The 25,269-nt window shown below is 39.7% G+C and overlaps 1 protein-coding gene across 2 annotated transcripts in view; it reads left to right on the forward strand.

Annotated features, from left to right (window-relative positions):
* The window catches only part of LOC127578669 (casein kinase II subunit alpha), a 79,268-nt gene that overhangs the window by 9,572 nt on the left and 44,427 nt on the right, over positions 1–25,269 (forward strand). For both annotated transcript variants that reach the window (XM_052030932.1, XM_052030933.1), the window contains one exon: positions 19,979–20,209. In XM_052030932.1, the coding sequence (XP_051886892.1) occupies positions 20,109–20,209 (101 nt within the window). In that variant the 5' untranslated portion in view covers positions 19,979–20,108. The remainder of the gene's footprint in view (positions 1–19,978; positions 20,210–25,269) is intronic.

Below are 25,269 nucleotides of genomic sequence, written 5' to 3' on the forward strand. Positions count from 1 at the left end.
TATTAATGTAGGTTGTGGAGGTTGGACCTATTGTCATTGCAATTTAGAAAGCTTGAGGTGACCTGATTGAAACATACAAGATTCTGAGCAGACTTTGCATGTTATTTGCTGAGAGGATCCTTCCCTTTGTAGGGGAACCTACAACTTAGGGGTATGGTTTTAGAATAAAAGTGAGGAGGAATTTCTTCTGAGGATTGTGAATCTTTGGAATTTCTATCCCAGATTTCTGTGATGGTTGAATTATTAAATATATTTAGTGCCAAGCAAGACAACTTTATGGTCCATTGAGAAGAGCATTAAATACAGGCAGGACGTTTGAGATTCAACTTCGTTTGAGGAATTTGAGAAATTTGTATTTAGCTGGTAACTTGCATTGCAGTGGTGAGATTACCATAAAGTCATCCATTGAATATAAAGGGCATTAAATTTGAGCAAGGTTCTATATAAATCCAAATTCTTTCTGGTCTTTTGCTGATGATGACTTATAAAATGTCACTCACTGCATTGGTGCAAACAGGAGCATCTGCAAGTTGCCATCAAATGAAAGAAATGACTAGGTTACTAACCTGATAGTTTTGTTTAAGGAATAAATGTTAGTCGGTGTTCACTGCTTTTCAAATAATGCCACTTCAGTTTGACGTGGTGGTGCACAACACGTGACCTGTGGACCACATCTGGCCTACCTTAGTGAAAAGTGAGCTGCCCATGCTCTTAGCTCCTTTGTCTCCATTTAACTGCAATGCCAACTTGTGTCTCAAAAGGCAGCTCCTGATTGATGAGGTTCTGAGTAGCAAGTCCCATCCTCCAAAAATGGTTTGAAGCCTGTTAAGCCTCAGTCGTAAGAGTACCAATTGTCAAAATGTTTAGGTTTGAATATTTGTGAATGTCAATTTTAATACTTCAGATTTTTATTTAGCATTTGTGAATGTCAATATTCACAAATACTAAATAAAAATCTGAAGTATTAAAATTAATCCAAAGTATGAACAAAACTTGAAAATGTAAGCAATTAAATACATATTAAATTAACAACACCTCTAAAAGTTTGTTCATCTGGCAGGCTGAAGACTTGTGGTGCTGGACAGATGGATTTTCTGGACATTTTATATGATTCCTATTAATAGCCTGACACACTTTGAATTCACTCTTCCAGTTGCTACACAATATTATAAATTTTTCGGTGAACCAGGTGAGTTTAAGAGGTGTGCAGTAACCGAGGTCATGGTGAGTTTAAAGGGTGTGTTGGAACCAAAGTTCTGCTGAGTTTCAGGCAAGCACAGGAAACATCACTTTGTGAACCAGATGTTGAACCACCAGGATTTCCAAATAGGTAGATAGCAGATAATCAGTTTTATTATAAATACATTAAAATTAACTCATTTCAAAACAAGAATGTAAATTACCTGAAAGTTACCAATTTCATTAAAGATTAAAATAATAGGAACTCATCTAAGCTACAAAGTGACACTAGGCATAAGAGCAGTTCAGTATCTGAACACAGTTGTAATGGCATGGGGGTGCACCTTTCAGAAGTTTGGGATGTTTGCATGAGTGGTCCTTATGTTTTTTTTGGATTAATCGTCCTGCAGAAAAAGTTGTGTGACATTAACAGTCTCATCCTTAAACAGTGTCTGCTGAACACTAACAGTTACTTTTTCATTCTTGGGTAGTTCATAAGCTTTGGACATCAGGCTCAAAAACCAGAGTGAGAATTCATTAAATTTAAATGTTGGTAAAGCAGATGAAAATATAAGGCCATGGTGTGTGGAGAAGTTAGAACAAATCTATCTGAATGGTTTCTGTTGTTCTAGTTTCCATTTTGTGAATGAACTGCAAGTTTAAATGATGGTGTCAGCCTTGGCTCTGGGTAGCACTCCTGCTGAGTCAAGACCCACTCCAAAGAAATGAACACATCAACCACGTGGACGTTTCACTGAAGTACAGAGTGGGTGCTGCACTGTTAGATTTACTGCCTTTAGCATGAAATGTTAAACTGCGTCAATCTCAAGTGGATTTAAAAGATCCCATTACTGGAAGGCAAGCAAGGCTGTTCTGATGATCTTGCCAATATTTGGTCCCCAAACCCTCATAATTTAAAAGCATATAATCTGGATGCCTATCCCATTGCTAGCAGAAGTTTTACTTTGACAATTTTTGAGAAGTATTTAATTTGCTGTAAAGTGCTTTGGGATATTTGGAGGGACTGTAGAATTGTAATTCCAAGTTCTTAAATTTATGTTAGTATCTGGAATGAGCTGTTAGGGGAGGTAGTGGCGTCAGGAACAGTAACAACATTTAAGAGGTATCTGGATAGGTATTTGAATGAGCAAGGCATGGAGGGAGTTAATGCAGGCAAATGGGATTAATATAGCCAGGCATGATGATTGGCAGAGATGAGGTGGGCTCAAGGGCCTGTTTCTATGCTGTGCATCTCTATGACTCTACATTTGAAAAGCCTCAAATCAAATTGTCTTGGCTTTTCTTTTTGTGAAGTTCAGTGGCAGAGGTCTGTCTTGCTCAGATTCTTCATCTTGCTAGGAATCCACCTCTCTTACCCTGCACCAGTCAGACCTTGTTCAGAGACCTTGTTCATTACGAGAGGAATTCTTGGGGAGATTAGGAAGAAAGCTTGATTTTTGTTTCAAACCTGTTTTGCTTTGTTTAATGTTTTCAATTATTTAATATTTTAATGTAGTTGTTTCAATTTTTAAAAGCTTTTAATTTTTAAATTACTTAGTGATTTTAATAGGTTTTGAATGTCTGGGGACAGACATATTAAAAGCTCTCAAATATCCTTTTGACAGGAGATAAAGCTCTACACCACTCCTCCCACTCCCCTACCATTTTGCTTCCTGACAAACAGTCAGGATGTTCTAGAACGGGGGCTTAGCAGTGCACTACAGGAGATCTACTGCCTGCTGAGGTTGATCAGCCTTTGGCATCCAGCCCAGTTGATTGCAGATGGGCAGAACCTGCATGCGATGTGTTTGGGCAATTTAGCTCATTTTCACAATTGTGTTAGTTGTCTGCAGATCTTCCACAATATTTCATAACAGAGCATGTACTTTATCTAGTATTCTTTCACTGTATAATGGAGATGTAAGTTATAGAAGGCATAATTTGGGTCCATCTTTCTGAACAAGGAAATTGAGCATGCATTCATTAAATTTGTGTAATAGAGTTATATAGCATGGAAACGAGCCCTTTGACCCAACTCGTACATGCTGACCAAGTTGTCTACCTGAGCTGGTCCCATTTGCTTGCGTGTGGCCCATATCCCTCTAAACCTTCCTTATCCATGTACCTATCGAAATGCGTTTTAAATGCCTCTACCACTTCCTCTAGCAGCTTGTTCCACAGACCCACTATAGCCTCTGTGTGTGTGGGCGGGGGTGGGTGGAATGTTGTCCCTCATGTCCTCTTTAAATCTTTCCCCTCTCACCTTAAGTCTATGCCCTCTAGCTTTAGACTCCCCTACCGTGGGGGAAAAAGACTGTGACCATTCACTCTATCAATGCCCCCTCATGATTTTATATACCTCTATAAGAGCTCATCTCAGCCTCCTACACTCTAGGGATAAAAGCTCCAGCCTCTCCTTATAATTCAAGCCCTTCTGTCCCCATAACATTCTTGTGAATCTTTTCTGTGCCCTTTCCAGTTAACAACATCTTTCCTGTAGTTTGGCAACCAGAATTGAACACACTACACCGTGTGGTCTCAGCTACGTCTTGTACAGTTGTAATGTGACATCCCAACTGTTGTACTCAGTACCCTGACCAATGAAGGCATGCGTGCCAAATGCCATCTTGTCTATCTGTGTCACCATTTTCTGGGTACTATGTACTCGTACCCCTAGGACTCTCTTTTCTACAACATTTTCCAGGGCCCTGCCATTTACTATGCAAGTCTTGCCCTGGTTTAACTTCCCAAAATGCAACACTTTGCACTTGGCTGAGTTAAGTTCCTTGTGCCATTTCTTTGCCCACTTTCCCAGTTGTTCTAGATCCTTTTGTAATCTTAAATAACCTTCACTGTCCACTATACCGCTAATTTTGGTGTCTTCACTTCAAAATAAAATTTGGTTCAGTTTAAGTACAGGCTGTCCCCAGGTTATCACTGGGTTCCGTTTCTAAGAAACTGAATAAAAACCGTGTGGGCAGGATCACAAAAAACAGCCATGAAGAGAGAGAGCTGGTGCATGCAGCTGCGAGCCAGCTTCATTGACTCAGTGAGTGAGCAAGCGAGTCTGCTCAGTGCTCCCAGCTCTGCTCGGCTCGGGTGGGGTGGAGGCAGGGGAGAGAAGACGTGCAGAAATGTCTGTTCCCACCTGGCAGAAGATGCTTGTAGCTCTGTAGTAGCTGGCGAATCCATCCCCATCCATCACATCAAATGCTTTTTTTGTGCGTGCAGGCTGTCGATAAATAAGTTGGGCATTAGTAAACTGGGGACGACCTATATGGACTTGTAGGGTTATTTTTATAGAACAGTACAGCACAGGAAGAGGCCCTTTGGCCCACAATGTCAGTGCCAGCCATAATGCCAATCCAAACTAATCAAATCTGCCTGTACGTGGTCTGTATCCCTCCATTCCCTGCCTGTTCATGGGTCTGCCTAAATGTCTATTATACACTGCTGTCATATCCACTTCCACTACCTCCCTTGGCACTGCCTTCCAGGTACCAACCACAAAACCAACAGTTGCCTGGTAAATCTCTTTTAAACCTTCCCCTTCTCACCTTAAATCTATGCTCTAGTATTTGACATTTCCACCCTGGGAAAAAGACTCACACTGTCTACCCTATCTATGTCTTGTTATTTTATATACTTCTATCAGGTTGCCCCTCAGTCTCCGATGCTCCTGAAAAAACAATCCAATTTTGTCCAATCTCTCTTTATAGCTAATACTCTCTAATCTGTAAATCCACCCTAAATTCACAGCAGAGGGGGTGATTGCTCAAATAGATTCTCCTGCGAGATTAGGATCACGTCCTGGTGAACCTCCTTTGCACCCTCTCCAAAACTTCCACATCCTTCTGTAATGCAGCAACATGACTTCCGAGCTTTTATACTCAATGCCTTGACAAGCTCCTGAGGGTCCTGCCATTAACTGTATACTTCCCTTTTACACTTAACCTTCCAAAGTGCAACACCACACACTTGTCTGGATTAAATTCCATCTGTCATTTCTCCGACCACATTTCCAACTGGTCCATGTCTCATTGCATCTTTTGTCAACCTTCCTCACTGCACATTAACTCCACCAATTTTTGTGTCATCTGCAAACTTAGTAATCAGCCCACCTGCATTTTTGTGCAATTCATTTATACAGATCACAAACAACAGGGGTCACAGCACTAATCCCTGTGGAACACTACTGGTCACAGACCTCCAGTCAGAATAACACTTTTCCTCAGCTTTTTCAAGATTTATCAGCAAGAAGATGCAACTTTCTGAGCAATCAATTTTGAGATAGAAATGATTGCAACTGCTGTTAATAATACTATGTAATTTTGTATAAATGGATTATTATCAAGGGGTGACTTTTGTTAAGACTTTTATACCCCCAACCTAAAATTGAGGACATCCTAAATCCCAAGTGAGAAGGTACGTAGGATCTGTGATGTTAATATCAAACTGCCTGATGGCCTATGAAATTCAGAGCTGCAGATTCTTGTGGCTTTGTCAATGTGAAGAGACATTTCCAATTGGTGATCTCTCCAAGACTTGTTCTGCAGTCAAGTCCAGAATGTCTTCATGCCAACCTTTTTGTTCTGCATATTCGCTCTAATGAATAGAATTTTTGAGCAGGGAGAAATAGATAACCTAGCTTGCTCGCAGAAGTAGGCATCGATGTGCTGTCGAATTTCTTTGTATACCTGTTGCTTTATTTTTTAGTAGTCCTCTGTTGTAAATAATATCCTTGACCAAAAAAAATTCCTGATGATAAATAAATTTCATTTGAACACTCTTTAGCAGCATTTTCTCTGAAATAAAATTAAGCAGGTGTTGGAAATTCACAGATGCTCTTGTATCTAGAAGAGACAGCAAATTTATGAAAACTGGAAAATTAAATGTTTATATTTTTCAAAGACCAATTAATACATTGTGCCTCCATGGCTTTCTCCTTTTATTTTAAATGTTCAGCATTTGCTGTATTTAAGAAATAGTTCTCTTGTCTCTGCTTGTTCATTGCACTTGTTACATGTTTTGAAATGCAGACATCTTGGAATTGCTGAATCATGTTTTCATGACTTTTTTTATCTATAAAAAGTCTGTTTTAAGATTGTTGGTGGCATCAAGATTATGTGAAAAGGATCAGTGCCAGACTTTTTTTTAAATAGGGCTAATACAACTTGACATTTATTGGTAACTCCCTTTTTCTGTGGTGCAGTACTGTCAAGGCAGATAGTACTGAGACTGGCTCTTGATTATGAGTTCAGTGATTATGGACTTGATTTTAGAATTTAACCCTTGGTTTCAGTTTTGAGAGATGTTGAAAGGGGCCATTTATGTTTTTCATTGATGCATGTTATTGCTACTGAAAATCGACTGCAAGCTGATGGTTTTGAATGTAGTAGTAATACATACTTCCTGTTTTAATTTTGTATTGATAACCTGCTTGAGTTTAGAGATATGTGACACAACAATTGATTAAGAAATTTTTGTAAACTGGTTTTTAAGCAATTCTCCCAGCAGTATTAAGCAACTGAATTGTCATATATACGTAAGTGAGTAAGTTCCTTTAACTTAAGAACATGGGAGGAGAATAAGCTCGTCAACCATTCAATAATTTCATGATCTGCACAATCTTTGAACTCATCCATTTTCTTATCTGAGTTTTGCAAAACCCTTTTCCTCTTTAGTTCAGAAATCCATCTTAGCCTTGTAAAAACTTAAGAATGCATCTCTATGAAATATATTTTTGAAGTGTAGTTTTTCATGTAATGCAGGACAAGTCGTTACCCATGAGGCAACCGCCATTTGATAAACCACCCACTTCTTGACTTGTGTCCTGTTTACATTTCATAATGGTTTCCTTGAACAGCAGAGAAGTAGCACGTTTTAAACCTATGACTGATAGGGATAGACTAGAGCTTTATGGATATGGTAGCTACATGTAGCTAGATGGCAAATCTGTGGTCTGGGCATTTATAATGTAAATATAGTTTCTGTTCATAAGCATTTGAAGTTTTATTGGTAAAATGACAATCTTGTTCATGAATTATGAGAGGCATGAATCACCTTAATGCATGTCATTCTAATTTAGGATGGTGGTGGTTATAAGATTACATCCGAAATGTAGCCAATGTCGCCATGAATATTCTAATGGTCAATCCTCATGAGGTAATTTGGTGAATTCACTGAAGAGTATGCACACCAAATTGAAAACAAAACATGATCAAAGGATATGCTCCATGTTACATCTTTTATGATCTTGATCTCTCAAGAGGATCTGCTTTAGTGATTTCCCCCCCCCCCCCCCCCCCCCCCCCAGCCCCCAAACCTGCTGTGAATTTAAGGTGGATTTATAGAGTACTGATTACAAATTGTGGACTTAAAATTACTTTGAAATGGAGTTAGTTTTGATACCTCAATGTGAATTGAGTTGCTTGTGGTCGAGTAATAGTTATGCTGTCCAATAGTTATACTATTTAGACCATCCACTGTTTGCATTGAGGCTTTACCAGCTTTACTTGTGTTTAGCACAAGTAATATGTACTGGAATTGTCTATAGATCTTGCACACACAATATCAGTGGGATTAGTTCTTATTCTGCATCAGATTTTTATGTGTTCCATGTTTTTGGCTCTGATGCAAAATGGACGTTGCCTGGGAAGTCTCAACTCTTAAAGGCGCATTGCTGCTTTGCTGTTGAGCTTGTTATTTACTGTATCTATGTATATAAATAGCTGAAAGGAAAGTCAATGTAAAGAATTTGAAATGTACTGAGAGCTGCTTAAAGCTGTACCTCATTGGTTAATGTCGTTGTTTTCCCCAAGGATTGTTTGTGGGTGTGAGAAGAATGTTGGGCAATCCTACTTTGTAGTTCTAGAGGAGGAGATATGCTAGTTTCTGTGTTCCACATTGAGAATATTCACAGGCACTTCTACTCAGATCAGCATCCAAGAGTCTTGTCACTGAACTTTGATTTTGAACTTGCATGCAAACCATTCCTGACATCAGATGTCACTCCCACTCAAGGATGCTGAACTGTGAATGTTCACACCACAGGTTTCTAAGCAGCATCAGGAGCTCTCTGGCCAAATGTCTTTCCGAACTGCTTGTGCCATTTTTGCTTTGCAGATCATTGACATTCCTGATAGCAACTGAGGAGAAGCCAGCACTTTTTTTTGTCTAATTGGATAGCACATGCACATGTGAGCAATTATTTCCAGTATTACCCCTCTCACAATAAGAAAGTTACTTTCTGCACTAATATCATTAATCATTAATGTGTTGCTGCTATTGTGATTGGGCTATGGTAGTATAGTGGTGAATTACTAGAGAAGCAGCCAGGGTTCTAAACCATTGGTCCAGAAGCATGAATTCAAATCCCATTGCTTCAAATTATTTAATTTCAAGTAACTAAATTAATCTGGAATTTAAAAAAAAGGCTGGTTACTCCAATAGTAAGCACAAAACTACTGGGTTGTTGTAAAAGTTCATGTGGTTCATTAATGTCTTGCTATCCTTGCCTGATTAGCTAAATGTGACCTAAGACCTACCAATGTGGTTGGTTATTATTTGCTTCCTCAGTTTAGAGAAATTTTGGGATGGCAATAAATGCCAGCATTGCTAGTAATATTCTTTTAACTTTTTTTTAATAAGGGTCAATATTGAATTAGAATTGGATAATGTACCATGAGGCCCAGCTTCATCTGGTGGTTGCTATGAGTCATTCATTTGATAATAATCAGTGATTTCACCATACTGATATTAGTAAGAAAGACCAGCTAGTTGGCTACTGGTGGGGCTGAGGCTATCTAATGCAGCTGTGGTTGTTAAGACCATTGAGTTTGTTTCTGTCTTTGCAGAAGACCATATAGATCACTTGGCAAACATGCTGGGGAACCAAGAGTCCAATGAAAAGGGAGAACTAAAGGAAATTATCAGTAGAAAAAATGCTGGAGAAAGCAACTAAATCCCCAGGGTCCAATAATTTGTATCCCAAAAGAAATAGCTATGGGAATTGTTTGTCACCTTCCATAATTCAATAGATTATGGAATGGTTCTTGCAGGATGGCAAATATAACCCCACTATTTGTAAAAACAAAAGCGAGAACAGGGAATCACAGACAAGGTAACCTAACATCAGTAGTATGAAAAACATTGAAGTCCATATAAAGAATGTGATAGCAGGACACTTAGAAACCAGCCCTTTGCCTTCACAGATGCTGCTTTGACCTGCTGCGTTCTTCCAGCAGTTTTTCATTTTGCTCCAGATTCTAGCATTTGCAGTCTCTTATGTTTCCACTTAGAAAATATCAACAGGGTTAGACAAAGTTAACATGAATTTATAAAAGGGAAATGATTTTTCACAAACCTGCTAGAATTTTGAGGATGTAACTGATAGACTAGATAATGGTTATTTAGTAGATATGATGCATTTGGATTTTCAGGGTCCCATGTGGGGAATGTGGGAATTAAAGTACATGCCGTTGGGAATAATATTACTGGTTTGGATTGAAAATTGGTTGACAGGCTGGAAACAGTAGGAATAAATGGAACTTTCTTGGGTTGGCAGGTGGGGATGAGTGGGGTTTTCAGGGATCAGTACTTGGGACTCCAGCTATTTACATTATTTATAAATCAATATAATATTTCTAAATTTGCCAATGATATGAAACTGGATGGGATTGAGTTGAGGCAAATGCAGAGGCTTCAAGGCAATTGAGAGTGGGGAAATACATGACAAATGTAGTACAATATAGATAAATGTGAAGTTATCCAATTCAGAAGGACAAATACTAAGAATATTATTTAAATGGTCATAGATTAGGAAATGTTAATGTACAAAGGGATCTGGTTGCACTTAAGTCACTGAAACCAAGGATGCAGGTGCAGCAGCCATTTAAGGCGTCAAATAGGATGTTGACCTTTGCAGCAAGAAATTTTGAGTATAGGAGCAAGGATTTCTTTCTTCCAAGTATGTAGGCCATTAGTGAGATCACACTTGGAATATTGTGTACAGAGATCCAAACTGTACTAAGAAGGGAGCAACAATCTGCTGGAGCTCCAGATTATAGCATCTGCAGTCTCTTGTGTCTCCATTGTACTAAGGGTATATTTTCCACATGGTGCACAACAAAAGTTCACCAGATTGATTCCTGAGATGGTGGGACTGTTGCATGAGGAGCAATTGGGTTAGGCCTATATATGCCAGAGTTTACAAGAATGAGAGAGAATCTAATTGAAGCATACAAAAGTCTGACGGGGCTTGACAGACTGCGTGTAGATAGGAATGTTATTGTGTTCAGGGGATACTTCTGGTGGGGTATAAAGAACTGGGGCACTGGTAATGTGAATATCTATATATAGATCTGTGAATAAGATATTTAGGACTGAAATGAGAAATTTCTTCATTGTAGTGAATCTGTGGAATTATACAGTGGAAGCCTAGTCACTGACTATGCTTAAGGAGATAGATTTCTAGATGCAAAAGACATTAAGGAATATGGATAGAGAGTGGGAATATGTTGTTGAAATGAATGATCAGCTGTGATTGGACCAAATGGTGGAGCAGGCTCAAAGGGCCATATGGCGTACTCCTATTTTTCTGAGGTGATGAGCAGAAGACTGGCATGTATCATCAAGTGGGGGTTCAAATACTGGAGATCTCACAATATAGTTAATCATTTTGATGATTGTAGGCTGTCTTTATATCAATACCATCTTAAACTGGGGTGTTTTTCATTGACCGGATTATTGAAAACATGGAGTAGTCTATTGAAAATGAGTGAAATCAACTAATTGCATTGGATTACTGTGACCAAAAGCTAGAAGGCACTTTTGCCAAAGTAATGGGCAAGTTAGCAGTTGTAATGTAACACTCTAATGGACATTACTTAAGTACATGACAGTTCATTTTCCTTTTGCTGCAAGCAAATAAAGCATTGTCACCAATGTGCTCAACGGTTGTTGAAGCCACTAAATGCACTGCCAGTTCCCGCCAAGTACAGGTGATGCTTTTCAGTGCTTTCTGTTTGTCAAACTACACCTACCTTCTTGCACTTCCCATTGAGGCATAGGTGTCCATTTTTTTCTTCCCCACCCCCCCCCCCCCCCCCCCCAACTCTGTTTGGAATATATTGTATTTCTATTAATTTACCTTTAAATAGGATGATGTGTTGATTTCAAATTAGTTTGTAGTTCCGTTCAAATATGTATGAAGTGGCAGTGTTTATTTCACTGGTTAATATAGAATCTGTGCAAATAATAGGATAAATGTAGCTTTAACTTTACACTGTTGTGCCAGAGGGGTTTCAAACTTGTCTTTATGGATTGTGTTGTTGTGAGATCCATCTATTACCATGTCACGTTGTTGATATTTTGGGATTTTTACATCAATGAACCAACAAGACTAAAACCAGCCATTCCCAAATTTCCAGCCTTCCAAATTGAAACTGGGCACAGTAGCAAGGAGATAATAGGAGCAAAGTAGAGTTTAACAGCATGATTTTTATGATGCCATGTATTGGAGACTATGAAATTTACGGGATATATTCAGGCACCATATTAGTAATGGGTGTCTCTTTAATATTGCAGTGTTTCAGGAATGCAAGGCCCTTCATGCAGCTTAGAATCTTCTGCATTAAACAGTTTTTTTGTTTTTCATACTTTTTGAGGGACTTGGGAAATTTGTATTTTGTCAGAAGTATTTTTTATGGAGTAGTCTTGAAATGTACATTAAGATTGGAAAGATTTGACAGAGGCAAGATTTGTATTTAATTTCTTTATACATTTGAGAAAAAAGTCTGGTAAGCCCGTAAAAGTGGTAGACTTGCTGTTGCTGATGTTGCATGTGTTCATTATGTCAATGCACTGTTGATATTTTGATTTGACATTCTAGGACACTACACTAGGATTCATTCTGGGAGTCTGGTGTTTAACTAGTAACCTATGACTTACAAATGCAGCTGTTTTTAATTGTACTCGTACACCATCTATTATTGGGGAAGAGATGTGCATCTTTAGTACCCTTTTGTGCTTACCATGGCCATCAATGGAAAAAGTGGGATCTTGTATATCAAGGACACAAAGTGGAAATTGGCTTCTGGGCTTTTGTGTGCCAGCTGGCAACAAAATCAATATAAAATTGATTTGTTAAGGCCATTTAGATGGCCTGAATTGGGGAATTTTGCTAATGTAATAAATAATAGGTAGCATAGAATTGATGTATGTAATGTTCAAGCACTAACCCTATGAGCTATGGTCCCACTGAATAGTCTTGATGGATGAATTAACCCATCTTTTCCTGTGTTTAGCCCAGGACAATTTTGGTTAATGGCATGCTTCCCAAATTGTGTTCTTGATTCATAGATATTCTTATAACTATATTTGATCTCATTCCTGTAAGATGATCCACATTTGGTTACTGGAAAAATCTACACAAGTATATATTGTCAAAAAAAATCAATTAAATTTTTTCCTTCATTTCCTCATTCCTCACTCAATTATTTGCAGATGGTTAATAAGCATTTCTTAGATTTTATTTGTGATGTGAGCCAAATTCAAATTTCTGTTTTTGCAGAACTAAACGTTCACCAGATGATTCAATGTAGAATGGGATAAAAGCAGTGATTTTTTTTTTTCCCTCTGCTTTGTGATTTAGCTTTTTGGTGCTGTTCAACTGCTAAGGCATCACAAATTTTAATTTCAGTTGGTGTGGTAGTTAAAGATAGTATGACAGGGATCTATGTTAATAGAAGGTGATGAATGCTGGAGTGAGGATCATTTAGGGTTCTTGCAGATTGTTTTCAGTAGCTTCCAGCAATAAAGTGTGAATGAGTGTTTGCGCCAACAGATGGCTTCCCCATGTGCTGGTGTTTAGCACACATTGATCCACAATTGCTTTTCAATCCTGTGACCCAAATTGATAAGTATTTGCAGAACTCTTCCCAAACCTACCTTGAAGTTTGAGATCATAGATACAACCTTTGAAAAGACTTGTCAATTTCTGACATCACTGTAGATTCACATCTTATTCAGGGCCCAAGTGGAAGTGCCAGGATTTGATTTCCAACTTAAGACTTGAATAGCCCTGAATAGTATAGTACCCAGTGACGAAGATACATCAACCTCATACATAAGTGATAGATTAAGGAAACCTCTTGTGTGTAATTGTGGATATGTAGAGTCAAAACAAAATTACTATATTATATAATCACAGCCTAAATGCTGTTTTATTGGGAGGTGTTGCAGACCTCTGATGAACATGATGCTATCAAATCTCAAATGCTGTTATCCCTCCCCACAACTCCCACTGGAATGAAAACTAGACTTTGGTGTTTGGCATCAGGCATGGTAGCTGCCGGAATGAAGTGTTTGAGAGCTGCTTGTATGGCATTATGCACCAGTGTATTTCAGTGCTTTTAAGGTGAAGGAAAAATAATATGGGGTGAAAAGAGATTTCAGATTCTGTTTGTTTGTTCATTCATCGTGAGTAAGAAATATAAGAGGAGGTTAGTGGAGTGGTTTGTTATTGGACTAGCAGCTAAAGTTCTGGATCATTCAGAAATCTGAATTCGAACCCCATCATAGCAGCTGGTGAATTTACTACAAGTGATTAAAGTTAAACTGGAGGTTTTTATATACAAAAAAAAGGCACTGGTAACGATGAAGATGCCAGATTGTGGTTAAAAATGCATAGGTTCACTGCCGTCCTTCAAGGAAGAAAGTCTGTCACCCTTAGTCCATCTGGCCTCTATATCAGTCTAGATCCACCAATGTGGTTAACTCGTAACTGTTTCCTCAGCTCAATAGCAGTTAGAGATGACAATAAATGACCAGCATTGCCAATGATATCCACGTCACATCAATGAATAGAAAAATAGCTGACTCCTTTAATGCTGCTCAGCTGTTCCCCATCCTCTATAAATGTAAGCTTGTACAAAAATCTGCTGTCTATGCCCTGTTCTGCTCTCACATCGATCCTGCCATTTCAGGATGACTATGACTTCTACTGTTGTTTAACCTCTCGGCACATCACTGTCTTTTAAGACTCTTAAAATCTTTGAAATAGCCTTTTTTGCCTCTTAATTTTTGCTTTCTATTGGTGTCATTTTTTATAAAATCACAACTCAGCAGTACCAAAGAATGTTTTTCCAAGTTGAAGGTGCTACATAATGCATGTTGTCATGTGAACAGAATGTGGAATCATTAATCGACACTGAGATAAATTGTTGAATATAAGATTATTTCATGTAGGCCATAGTTTTTTGCATTAATCGAACCAGGACTATCTTTTTTCCCAAAATGGCTACTATATCTTCACCAAATGGATCTAAATCAACCAAGATTAATAGTAATCTTAATTGTATTTGCTCAGCTTGAGAAGCCTAATGGCTACACTGATCAATTCATGTAGAATTTCAGGAGGTGGGTGTCACTGGCAAGGTTAACGTTTATTGCTGGCCCTTAACTCCGCTCGTGAACGTGGTGGTGAGCCACCTTCTTGAACTGCTGTAATCCATCTATAGATGATATTCCTACAGTATTGTCATGTAGGGAGTTCCATGATTTAGACCCAATAGTGATTAAGGAGCAAAGGTGTATTTTCCAGTCAGGATGTTGTGTGACTTGGAGGGGAACCTGCAGGTATTGTCTTTTTCTTCTTGGAGGTAGAGGTTGGGGATCTGGGAGGAACTATTGCAGTAGCCTAGCTGAATACAGGCCATCCCCAGGCAATTAAAGGGATTTGTTTTTATAGACGTTCATTAGTCTGTTCTGTCCGTAAGTTGGAAGAAACACAAAAATCATATTATGGTTACCATCCCTCCACAGTATTGTAATGAATGACATCAAAAATGTGCAAGACTGATAAGAAACAACAATTACTATCAGTGGAGAGAGAGAGAGAGAGAGAGAGAAAGGAAACCAGTTCTGCCATTTGTAGGAACGAACATATAGGTCATTTCTATGTAGGGTATGTCCATGGGCTGGGTGTTCATAACCCATGGACAGCCTGTAGCTGCAGTGCATTTTGTCGATGGCACGCTGCAGCAATTATGCCCCAATAGTGAAAAATTAATATTTAAATGGTGGATATCAAACAAGTGGGCTGAATTGTCGTGGATGACAAAGTAAAAACAGAAAATGCGGGAACACTCAGCAGATTAGGCAGCATCTGTGGGAAGAGAAACAGTTAAGATTTCAGATCAAAGACCCTTTGTCAGAATGGGGAAAGAGAGAAAACAAGTTTTTGGTTTAAGTTGTGGACAGGGTGGGATAGAGATGGATAGAACAAGGAAATACCGCTGATAGGATGAAGCCAGAGTTGCCAATGGGGATAAGCTTTTGAAGTTATCTGGTTGATAGGTTCATGATAGTGATTAGGGGGAGAGAGAAAGAAAAAGCAATGTGAAAATTGAGATGCAGAGCTGTAGGAAGTGCCCAGTATATCAGAATGTGCTAGTGGAGAAAGAAAAACTAATTTTACAGATGGGTAGCCTACAATAGAACTGGTAAGAATGGAAGTGGGATGGAAGGTTAAACAGCAGCAACTAGAAGCTCGGGATTGCCCCTGTAGATTGAATCTAGGTGCTTCACAAAGCGATTACCCAATCTGTGTTTGGTTTCTCCAATGCAAAGAAGACCACAGTGCTTCTGTCTCCTGCTGCATATCCACAAGCAGGATTCTGCAGGCTGACCCATTGTTTCAGCCAATTCTACCCCCACCAAATTTTTCTTCTCAGCTTGATTCCAATCTTTTACCCCTGGTGTGGTCTTTTCCCACTTACACCTGTAACTCTTCTGCCCTTTGTCACTTTAACAATTTCCAATTCTCTCTTGCCATTGACTCATCTTTACCGTGGCTGTACAATCCTGCTACACCTCCATTGCACACTAATGGTCTGATGGCCATCCTCTTCTTCCTTGAGCAGAGGCTCAACTGGTTCCTACCCACCAACATCCTTTTGCACCTGGCTGAACTTTCTTCAAGTGCAGCTATGGGAACTTGCGTGGGGCCGAGCACCACCTTTTTTTGTGTGGGTTATGTGGAACATTCTTTGTTCCTACTCTGCCCGATTCTGGCTCCTGCCCTCAACTCTTTTTTCATACGTCAAAGACTGTATTGGCGCTGCTTCCTGAACTCATACAGAACTCAAACTCATTATATTTACTACCAATTTCTACCCATTTGTTTATGATTTTAATATTGCTCTGATTGTGTATCAATTCCTGGAAGCTAAATGAGTTGAGTTTTGAATTCTGCTCAAATTGGTCATAGACTAATCACCCTTTCAATGTAATTTGTTTTTAATTATACTCAAGCATACTCTCCTTTTGGAAAAATTCTTGAGCATAATCCCAATTGTACAACTTCATTCTGAGGCACTTCCTCAATCTTGATATTTAAAATTGACATAAAGGGAGTATCTCAGCTGCTGGCGTCTGGTACTGCATATCCATGGTACAAAGAGCATTCTTGGGGCTGCACTCTGATGGGCTTAATGAAAAGCTCTGTTTGTATTTTGTAAGGACACGCTTGGTATTTTCTGCATAGTGATATTTTGCAGTATGACCATTTTTGGCATCTTTAAAAATGTGAAATAACAGATTGTTTTCATTTAACTGGAAAGGTTGAAAATATTTGCATGGGTACTAAAGCATGCAAGACACGAAGTCTGAACATTTCAAATGTTGTAAAGGTTTTCTCTATTCAAAAAGGTTAGCCTGTAAAAGGCAACTTTCCAATGTATGCCATTATTTCTATAGCAACGGTTTAGAAATGCCAGCATTTAGTCTCCTGTTATTTACAAAGAAACGTCTAGATTGTTTTTGGGAATGTTTCTAGTACGTTAACTTTCTCCTGAAAATTGTTTTTCTTTAGCTACAGCAAAATGACATGCTGTTACACGATCTCCATTTGAGGTCAGCTAATTAATCACAGCTAGGTTTTAGTGAATTGGATAGACCATTGAAAACCTAGGAAAATGGGCTGAAAAATGGCAGATGGAATTTAATGCAGACAAGTGCAAGGTGTACTTTGGGAGGACAAACCAGGGTAGGACTTGTACAGTAAATGGTAGGGCACTGAGGTGTGCAGTAGAACAGAGGAACCCGGGAATACAGATCTATAGTTCCTTGAAAGTGGCATCACGGGTAGATAGTCATAAAGAGAGCTTTTGGCCTTCATAAATCAGGGCATTGAGTACAAGGGTTGGCATGTTATGTTGAAGTTGTACAAGATGTTGGTGAGGCAAATTTGGAATATTATGTGCAGTTCTGGTCACCTAGCTACAGGAAAGATACCAATAAGTTTGAAAGAGTGCAGAGAAAATTTACAAGGATGTTGCTGGAACTTAAGGACCTGAGTTAAAGGGAAAGGTTTGAATAGGTTAGGACTTTTATTCCCTGGAGCACAGGAGAATGAGGGGAGATCTTATAGAGGTATACAACATTGAGGGGTATAGATAGGGTGAATGCATACAGGCTTTTCTAGAGGACTAAGTTTAGGGTAAAAGGTGAAATATATAAGGGGAATCGGAGGGGGGATCATCTTCCCTCAGGGTGGTGTGAGTGTGGAATAAGCTGCCAGCAGAAGTGGTAGATCTGGGTTCAATTGTAACATTAAGAGAGGTTTGGATAGGTATATGGATGGGAGGGGTTTGGAGGGATATGGTCCAGGTGCAGGTAGATGGGACTAGGTGGAAGATCAGGTCAGCATGGACTAGATGGGCCGAAGGGCCTGTTTCTGCACTGTAGTACTCTGACTAAATTCAAGCTACAAGTAAGTAATTTTATATGGGATGCAGGAACCTGCTAACCTGGGATTCAGATAAGAAAATCTTTGAAGATAACTAGACAGATGATGAGGCTTTTTTTATTGAAGGGGGTAAAAGAGACTTTGGTCTTTCTGCAGGCATGGAGTGCAATAAGGCTATATTAAATCTTTGCACCATAGGTTAGCCCTTATTTGGAGTACAGAGCCTAGTTACGAAAACTATACTTTAGGGACATGAAATCTCTGAGGAGGATGCAGAGGAGATCTACAGAATATTACCAGAGGTGAGAAACTATAGAAGGTAATGCTGCTCTTTGAGCAGAAAAGGGGGCTGTATTTTTTTAAATTATGAAAGATTTCGATGGAATTGATTTTCCATTGAGTGGATTGGTAACTAAAAGGCATAAATATAGATTGGCAATGGGATCAGAGGGGAAATGAGAGCAGTTTTCTTGGTGTGATCTGAAATGCAAGTTCAGTTGTAACATTCAAAACAAATTGGTGATGCTCTGGAAAAGGATTATCGGTTATGGAGCTAATTGGATGGTTCTTTCTAAGCACTGGCAGAGGTGCACTGGCACACATGGCCACCTGTGCCTTGTGCTTTGTTTGATACCATTATCTATTTGTTTTTCTCAATGGTAGGAAATTAAAACACTCCTTTTCTCCAGCTTCCTTTACTGTGTTTCCTGCGTAATATTCAGTTAATAAAAGGGAAAATTGTATTGTACTCCAATGTTAAATATTTGAATTGTTTTTTGGTTTTACATTCTGAAGTGTGCATTGGTCTGTTAAATTTCAAAGATTGTATTTGCAGTCAGTGTTCTTTACGTTGTGTAGAAATTCTTATTCCCTGGCATTGGTGTTTTATTTTTAACTATTTAATGATCTATGGTTTTTTTTCCCCCAAGACTGCCAAATAATTCTGATCCATGTGGTTGTGGAAACAATAACTCTGTTTGACACTTGAATATGGTATAGTGTTTTAATGAAGTTGTGACTTAAAGTTGGCACCATGACATTTTCAAGAAGGTACACTTTTGAGAAGAATGATTTATAGTTGTTAAAAGTAGAACGAGCTGCCAGAGGAAGTGGTTGAGGCAGGTATAATAACAACATTTAAAAGACACTTGGACAGGTACGTGAATAGGAAATATTTAGTGGAATATGGGTCAAACGCGGGCAAATGGAACTAACTTAGGTGGGAATCTTAGTCGACATGGATGAGTTGGGGCAAACGGTCTGTTTCCATTCTGTATTAATCTGATTCAATAATTCTGTAAACTGAGTTCCAGTTTCTCAGGCCATGGCAGATTCACTTGGTGTTACTTGCATTAAAGTATATTTGAAATTGGTGTGGATAAAATTATCAGTAGCAAGTATGTTCAGTTCATAGCCAGCTTATTTATTACATTAAATATGTAAAAGATTAGCTTTGTACAGTCCAGTCTGTGGCTGTGGTTTTCTCTTGCTGGCTTGAATTCTATAGTACTAAATGCAGTGTGAAATTTTATCCATAAGAAGCACCTATGTAAAGATTCATATTGTATAAATATGAAGGCTATTTTAACTTGTATTCCAACATAACCCTAGTTAGGATTAGGGTAGCTAAGTTGGACCTGAGTAATGTTGCATTCAGACTCCTCCCAGATATAGCCTTTAAGACATTAGTAAGTTTTATAACAATATTTTAAATATCTCCATCAGCTTTGAAAATTTTCAGTAAAAAGCTCAGGACAGTAGGAATCTTCTCAGTGTAATACTGAATAGCCAAAAGCTTAAGTACAAGTGTACCACAGCCAATGTGCAGTCTGAAACGTGCCTGTAATTGGTTGTTTCTTCATGCTGTTTTTCAATTTCTTCCATTTTGCTGAGTACTTTGAAACTTGCTGCATTTATTTTGCTGTGGATTATGGAATAGTTTTACACACGAGTCTTGAAGAATAGATACAAAACTAATGAGTTCATATTTTTTGACACAACTCAAAGATACCCAATGTTAATTATCACTCTCTGTGCTCTCCTTAACAGTGAAAAGTGTCATCTAAGAGAGACCCTTCCTACTCCGTTGATTGTCAACACCAAAAGTAATTGCTTGCCCCCAGCTGTTAAACCACTTAACATCTGCTTCTGAACTGCCTCTGGTCTCCTCCAATAAGACATGGCAGGACCTGTGCCAAGCAGGGCCAGAGTTTACACTGATGTGAATACGCACAAACCAAGAGAGTACTGGGACTATGAATCTCACGTGGTGGAATGGGGGTAAGTTTGTTTCAATCAGATTGTTCGAATGTTCAACAAATGAACTTCTAATTAATATTGTCTTTTGCAACCCAATGGCATCCTAAATGGTTCACTAGTAATTGATTTAATTTTGTGTGATTTTTACTTTACAAGCAAATATCCAATCAATTTGTGCATGTTATGATCTTGCAAATCTGTTTGAGTAGGGTAGGTTGTATGAATTTGTTTCCTTGGGCAGTGGAAGAAGATGCAGTGGGTTAAATCTCACCCATCTGAACAGGCAGTGTAAGATTTCATCCGAAACGTAGCAATTCAGGAGATGTGGCGCTACATTGATGTGTCAGACTAGGCTCTGTTTGAGCCCTGGAAAATTTTTTGAAGTCACAATTTTTTGACTCAAACACAATAGAGTTAACCTTTGAGAAAATAAATCCTTGAAACAACAGTATTTAATCTGTGTGGTTGAAGTTATTCTCTTTCCTTTCATTCTATGAGGTGTTCCAGAACTTAGATTCAGCAATGTTGAAAAACGGTGGTATATTTCCAAGTTGGGATGAAATGTGATTTGGAAGGGATTGTGGAGCTGTAGTGCCTACTCTTGTCCTTCAAGGTGGTAGAAATCTCAGGTTTGAGAAGTGCTGTTGAAAAAGCTGTGGTCTTCATCACTGAAATACTCTTTGTAGATGGTCCACACTGCATCTTAGGAAATGAATGATGTTAGTAAACTTGGTATGTAGACTTTTTGTTGGAAATGTAACCAGCTATCCATATAGAACCCAAAATTAATACAGACATTTTTATTTCCTATAATTAAGTGATTACCTCAATCACCGCTCCCCCTCTCTTTATACTGGCCACCACTTCCCTCACCTCTTTATGCTGGCTGTTTCCCCTTTCCACTCTTAGTTCTGATGCAGGGTCTCAACCCAAAACATTGACAATTGCTTTCCCCCACAGATGCTGCTTGACTCACTGAGTTCCTCCAGCAGATTGTTTGTTGCTCCAGGTTCCAACATCTGCAGTCTCTTGTGTCTCCATGATTTTAATTATGTCCGTTTTCTTTTCTAAGTTGGCATGGTTGTTTTCCCCATTGTACTTACTGTGATGCAGCATAAATGTACACTGGTACTTTCACAAAGTGCTGATTTGTCGAAGCGCTCTTGGTACTCACAGGTATGTAACCCTGTACTTTTTTTTAAAATAAAAGACTTGCTTAAGCTGAGTTCTGCTGTGCTGGGTACCTGGGTGTTGTGAGCCTGGATGAAGCACAGCCCTTCCTTTCAGTCTGTTCTGAATCTGGCCAAATCCCTGCCCTCCCTACTACTATGCATTGCTGTGATGGAAACCTGCCCTAGAATGTATTGCCCCATGACTTGGTGCGGAGAGGCTACCTGTGCAGGCTAGGATTGGATGATTTGGGTGATCAATGTAGTTGCTGAGTGGTGAGATCTGGGCCTCAGGGCTGCTTCCTGGCCAGCATAGTGGGTGTGGGCTATTGCTGGGAACTGGCAGCACCTAATTTTGTTTGGCTGCACAGGTCTCCCTAGCCTAAAGACTTCTCTGTGGTAACAAGTGCAATGCCACTCTTGGCTACTGAGCTTGTTGCCATAGAGAAATCTCTGGGCTGGGGAGAGCTGTGCAGCCAAACAGAGAGAGAGAGAGAAACAGCAGCTTCCATTACATCCAACAGGAGAAGAGACCATAGGATCTGAACAGTCTGTCAACATGTGATGCAGTTGCTGACAGTCCACAACAACAGCCCTTTTTCATCTTGTCAGATGATGTGCAACCCCAAACGTGACATCTCTGTGCTAAGCAGCCGTACCACTAACTCCAACTTGCTCAGGTTGACTTTCCACATCAAGCCATTTGCAGGGGGAGCTCCAGGTTCAGTAATGCATCTCTTGTAAAATGCTGTAATTACCCCTTTTAGTGCTGATTCCATTAATGTGTTCCTGGGAATGCATCTTAAGTGGAGGTTTCAGTGGAACATAATCAGTGGTTTAATTAAATTTTATTGATTATTGCTTCAAGATAGAGGGGAGAAATTCAGTCTGTCCCCTTTGACTCTCACCAACTTTTATTGATGCACCATAGAAAGCATCCTATCTGGTTGTATCACGGCTTGGTACAGCAACTGCTGTGCCCAGGACCGCAAGAAACTGCAGAGAGTTGTGGACACAGCCCAGCGCATCACGGACACCAGCCTCTCCTCCTTGGACTCTATCTTTACCTCTTGCTGTCTTGGCGAAGCATCCAGCATAATCAAAGACCCCACCCACCCGGGACATTCTCTCTCCTCTTCTCTCCATCGGGTAGAAGATACAGGAGCCTGAGGGCACGGTACCACCAGACTTAAGGACAGCTTCTACCCCACTGTGATAAGACTATTGAACGGTTCCCTTATACGATGAGATGGACTCTGACCTCACGATCTACCTTGTTGTGACCTTGCACCTTATTGCACTGCACTTTCTTTGTAGCTGTGACACTCTACTCTGTACTGTAATTGTTTTTACCTGTACTACATCAATGCACTCTGTACTAACCTAATGTAACTGCACTGTGTAATGAATTGATCTGTACGATTGGTATGCAAGACAAGTTTTTCACTGTCCCTCGGTACAAATGACAATAATAAACCAATACCAGTACAGATTTGTCAACTCATCATATTGTGGAATTCTAAAACATTCCTCCTCAAATAGGAGGAACAGCAGAGAAGGAAGAAGGGTGATCGGTTAAATTACCTCTGTTCAGTCAGATATGTTGAGCAGATAATCCATCTCCACTTCTGACATCTCCAGAATCTTTGAAGTTTGACTCATCCTATATTATACCAGGAACTGGCTGAGAGCACAGGATACAACAAAAGGGTATTGGACCTGACAACATCTTGGCTGTAGCACTGAAGAGTTGCAGCCCAGAACTTGCTGGACTTCTAGCCAAACTGTAGCAGTATAGTTGCACACTGGCAATGTTGCACCACCTGGCGGTGTGGAAAATTACCCATGTATGTCCCATTCTCAAAAAGCAGGACACATCCAATCTGGCCACACCACCCAATCTGTCCAGTGTCAATCATCAGCAAAGAATTGGCTGTTGTTGTTGGCAGTGCTATCAAGGGGCACGCACTCTCCAATAACCTTCACACCAATGCCCAGTCCAGATTTTTCCAGGATTACTTAGCTACACATCTTAGCACAAATTTGGTCCAAACATGGATTAAAGAGCTGGATTCCAGCAACAAATTGAGAGTGAATTCCCTCGACATTCCCTCGACATCAAGGCAGCATTTAACTTAGTGGCATCAAAGATCCATAGTAAAATTGAACTTCATGGGGGTTAAGGTAAAAACACTCCAATGGTTAGAGTTGTACCTTCCACAAAGGAAAGTGACTTTGATTGTTGGGGATCAGTCAACCCAGCCCCAGGACTTAACTGGGAGTTCCTCAGGCCAATATCCTAGAACATCTTCAGCTGCTTTGTCACTGACTGATCTTTCAATACAAGATCAGAAATGGAGGTGGTCACTGTTCATGGGAACATAAAGAAAAGAAGCCATATGGCCCTTCAGGCTCCAGCATTCAAGAAGATCATTTTATTGATCTTTTACTTCAGCACCACTTTCCTGAACTAACTCCATAAACTCTTGATGACTGAAAATCTATTGATCTCTATCTTAAGTATACACAGTGACTTGGTCTCCACACTACTCTTGGATAGAGTTTGTTTAATCTGTCCTTGTATAACTAACTAGCTATTCCAGGAGCAATACACAAAAGTGCTGGAGGAACTCAGCAGGTCAGGCAGCATCCATGGAGGGAAATAAACAGTCAACATTTCGGGCCAAGACCCTTCATCGGGACTGGAAAGGAAGATGGCAGAAGCCTGAATAAGAAGGTGGGGGGAGGAGTAAACGCGGGCAGGTAATAGGTGAGTTCAGGTGATAAGTGAATCCAGGTGAGAGCGGGAAGGTAGTGGGTAGGGGAGAAGATGTAATAAGCTGAGAGGTGATAGGTAGAAGAGGCAAAGGGCTAAAGAAGGAGGAATCTGGTAGGAGAGGGCAGTGGACCATGGAATAAAGCATGGGAGAGGAGATGGGCAGGTCATCAAGGGAGGGGAAGGGAGCCTTAGGAATAAGGGAAAACACAGGAGTTGGGAGGGAGGGGGAGAGGAAAAGAAGGGGTGGGTTTACCAGAAGTTAGAGAAATTGGCTATGAGAACCTGCAGGTGGTAATGTTCCTGTTGTCCTTGGTGGAAAAGGTCATGGGTTTTGGAGGCTCTGTCAGGTCAACCTGAGCAGGTAAATGCAGTGCACTCTGTAGATGGTATACAATGTAGCACTGTCCGCTGGTGGTGGAGGGAATGAATGTTTAGGGCAGTTGCCAATCGAGTTGGCCGAGTTGTCTTGGGTGGTGTCAAGCTTCTTGAGAGTTGTTGGAGCAGGCAAGTGGAGAATATTTTTTCACTCTCCTGACTAGTACGTTGAAGAGACGGTGGAAAGGCCTTGAGGTGTCTGGTGGCAAATCACTCACCAAGTGATCACTATCCAGCCTTTATGCGAATGGGTTGCTTCATTTTCTGAAGAGTTGCAAATGGAATGCAACGTTATGCAATCATTAACAAACATCCCCACTTCTGACTTTGCAATGAAAGGGAGATCATAAATGAAGCAGTTGAAGCTGTTTAGGCCTAGGACACTGCTATAAGGAACACCCACAGTGGTATCCTGTGCTGGGATGATTGACCTCTACCAACCACAACCATCCATTGCTATTAGGCTAACAAGTCTACAGTTTTCTCCCTCCCTCCTTTCTTGCATAGTGGAGTTACATTTGCTACTTTGCATTTTGTAGGAACTTGTCCAGAATCTATGGAATTTTGGAAGATGACTACCAATGCATCCAGTATCTCCATAGCCACCACCTTCAAAACACAAGGATGCAGATCATTAGGACCTAGAGATTTATTACTTTTCAACTTCCTTATTTTTTTTTCCAGTATTAATTTTTAACTGCTAATTTCTTTTAGCTCCTGCTTTATTTCTAGACTTGTGGTCTGTCATTGTTTCTGGG

Source organism: Pristis pectinata, chromosome 16 (genome assembly GCF_009764475.1).
Source record: "Pristis pectinata isolate sPriPec2 chromosome 16, sPriPec2.1.pri, whole genome shotgun sequence".
NCBI lineage: Eukaryota > Metazoa > Chordata > Chondrichthyes > Rhinopristiformes > Pristidae > Pristis > Pristis pectinata.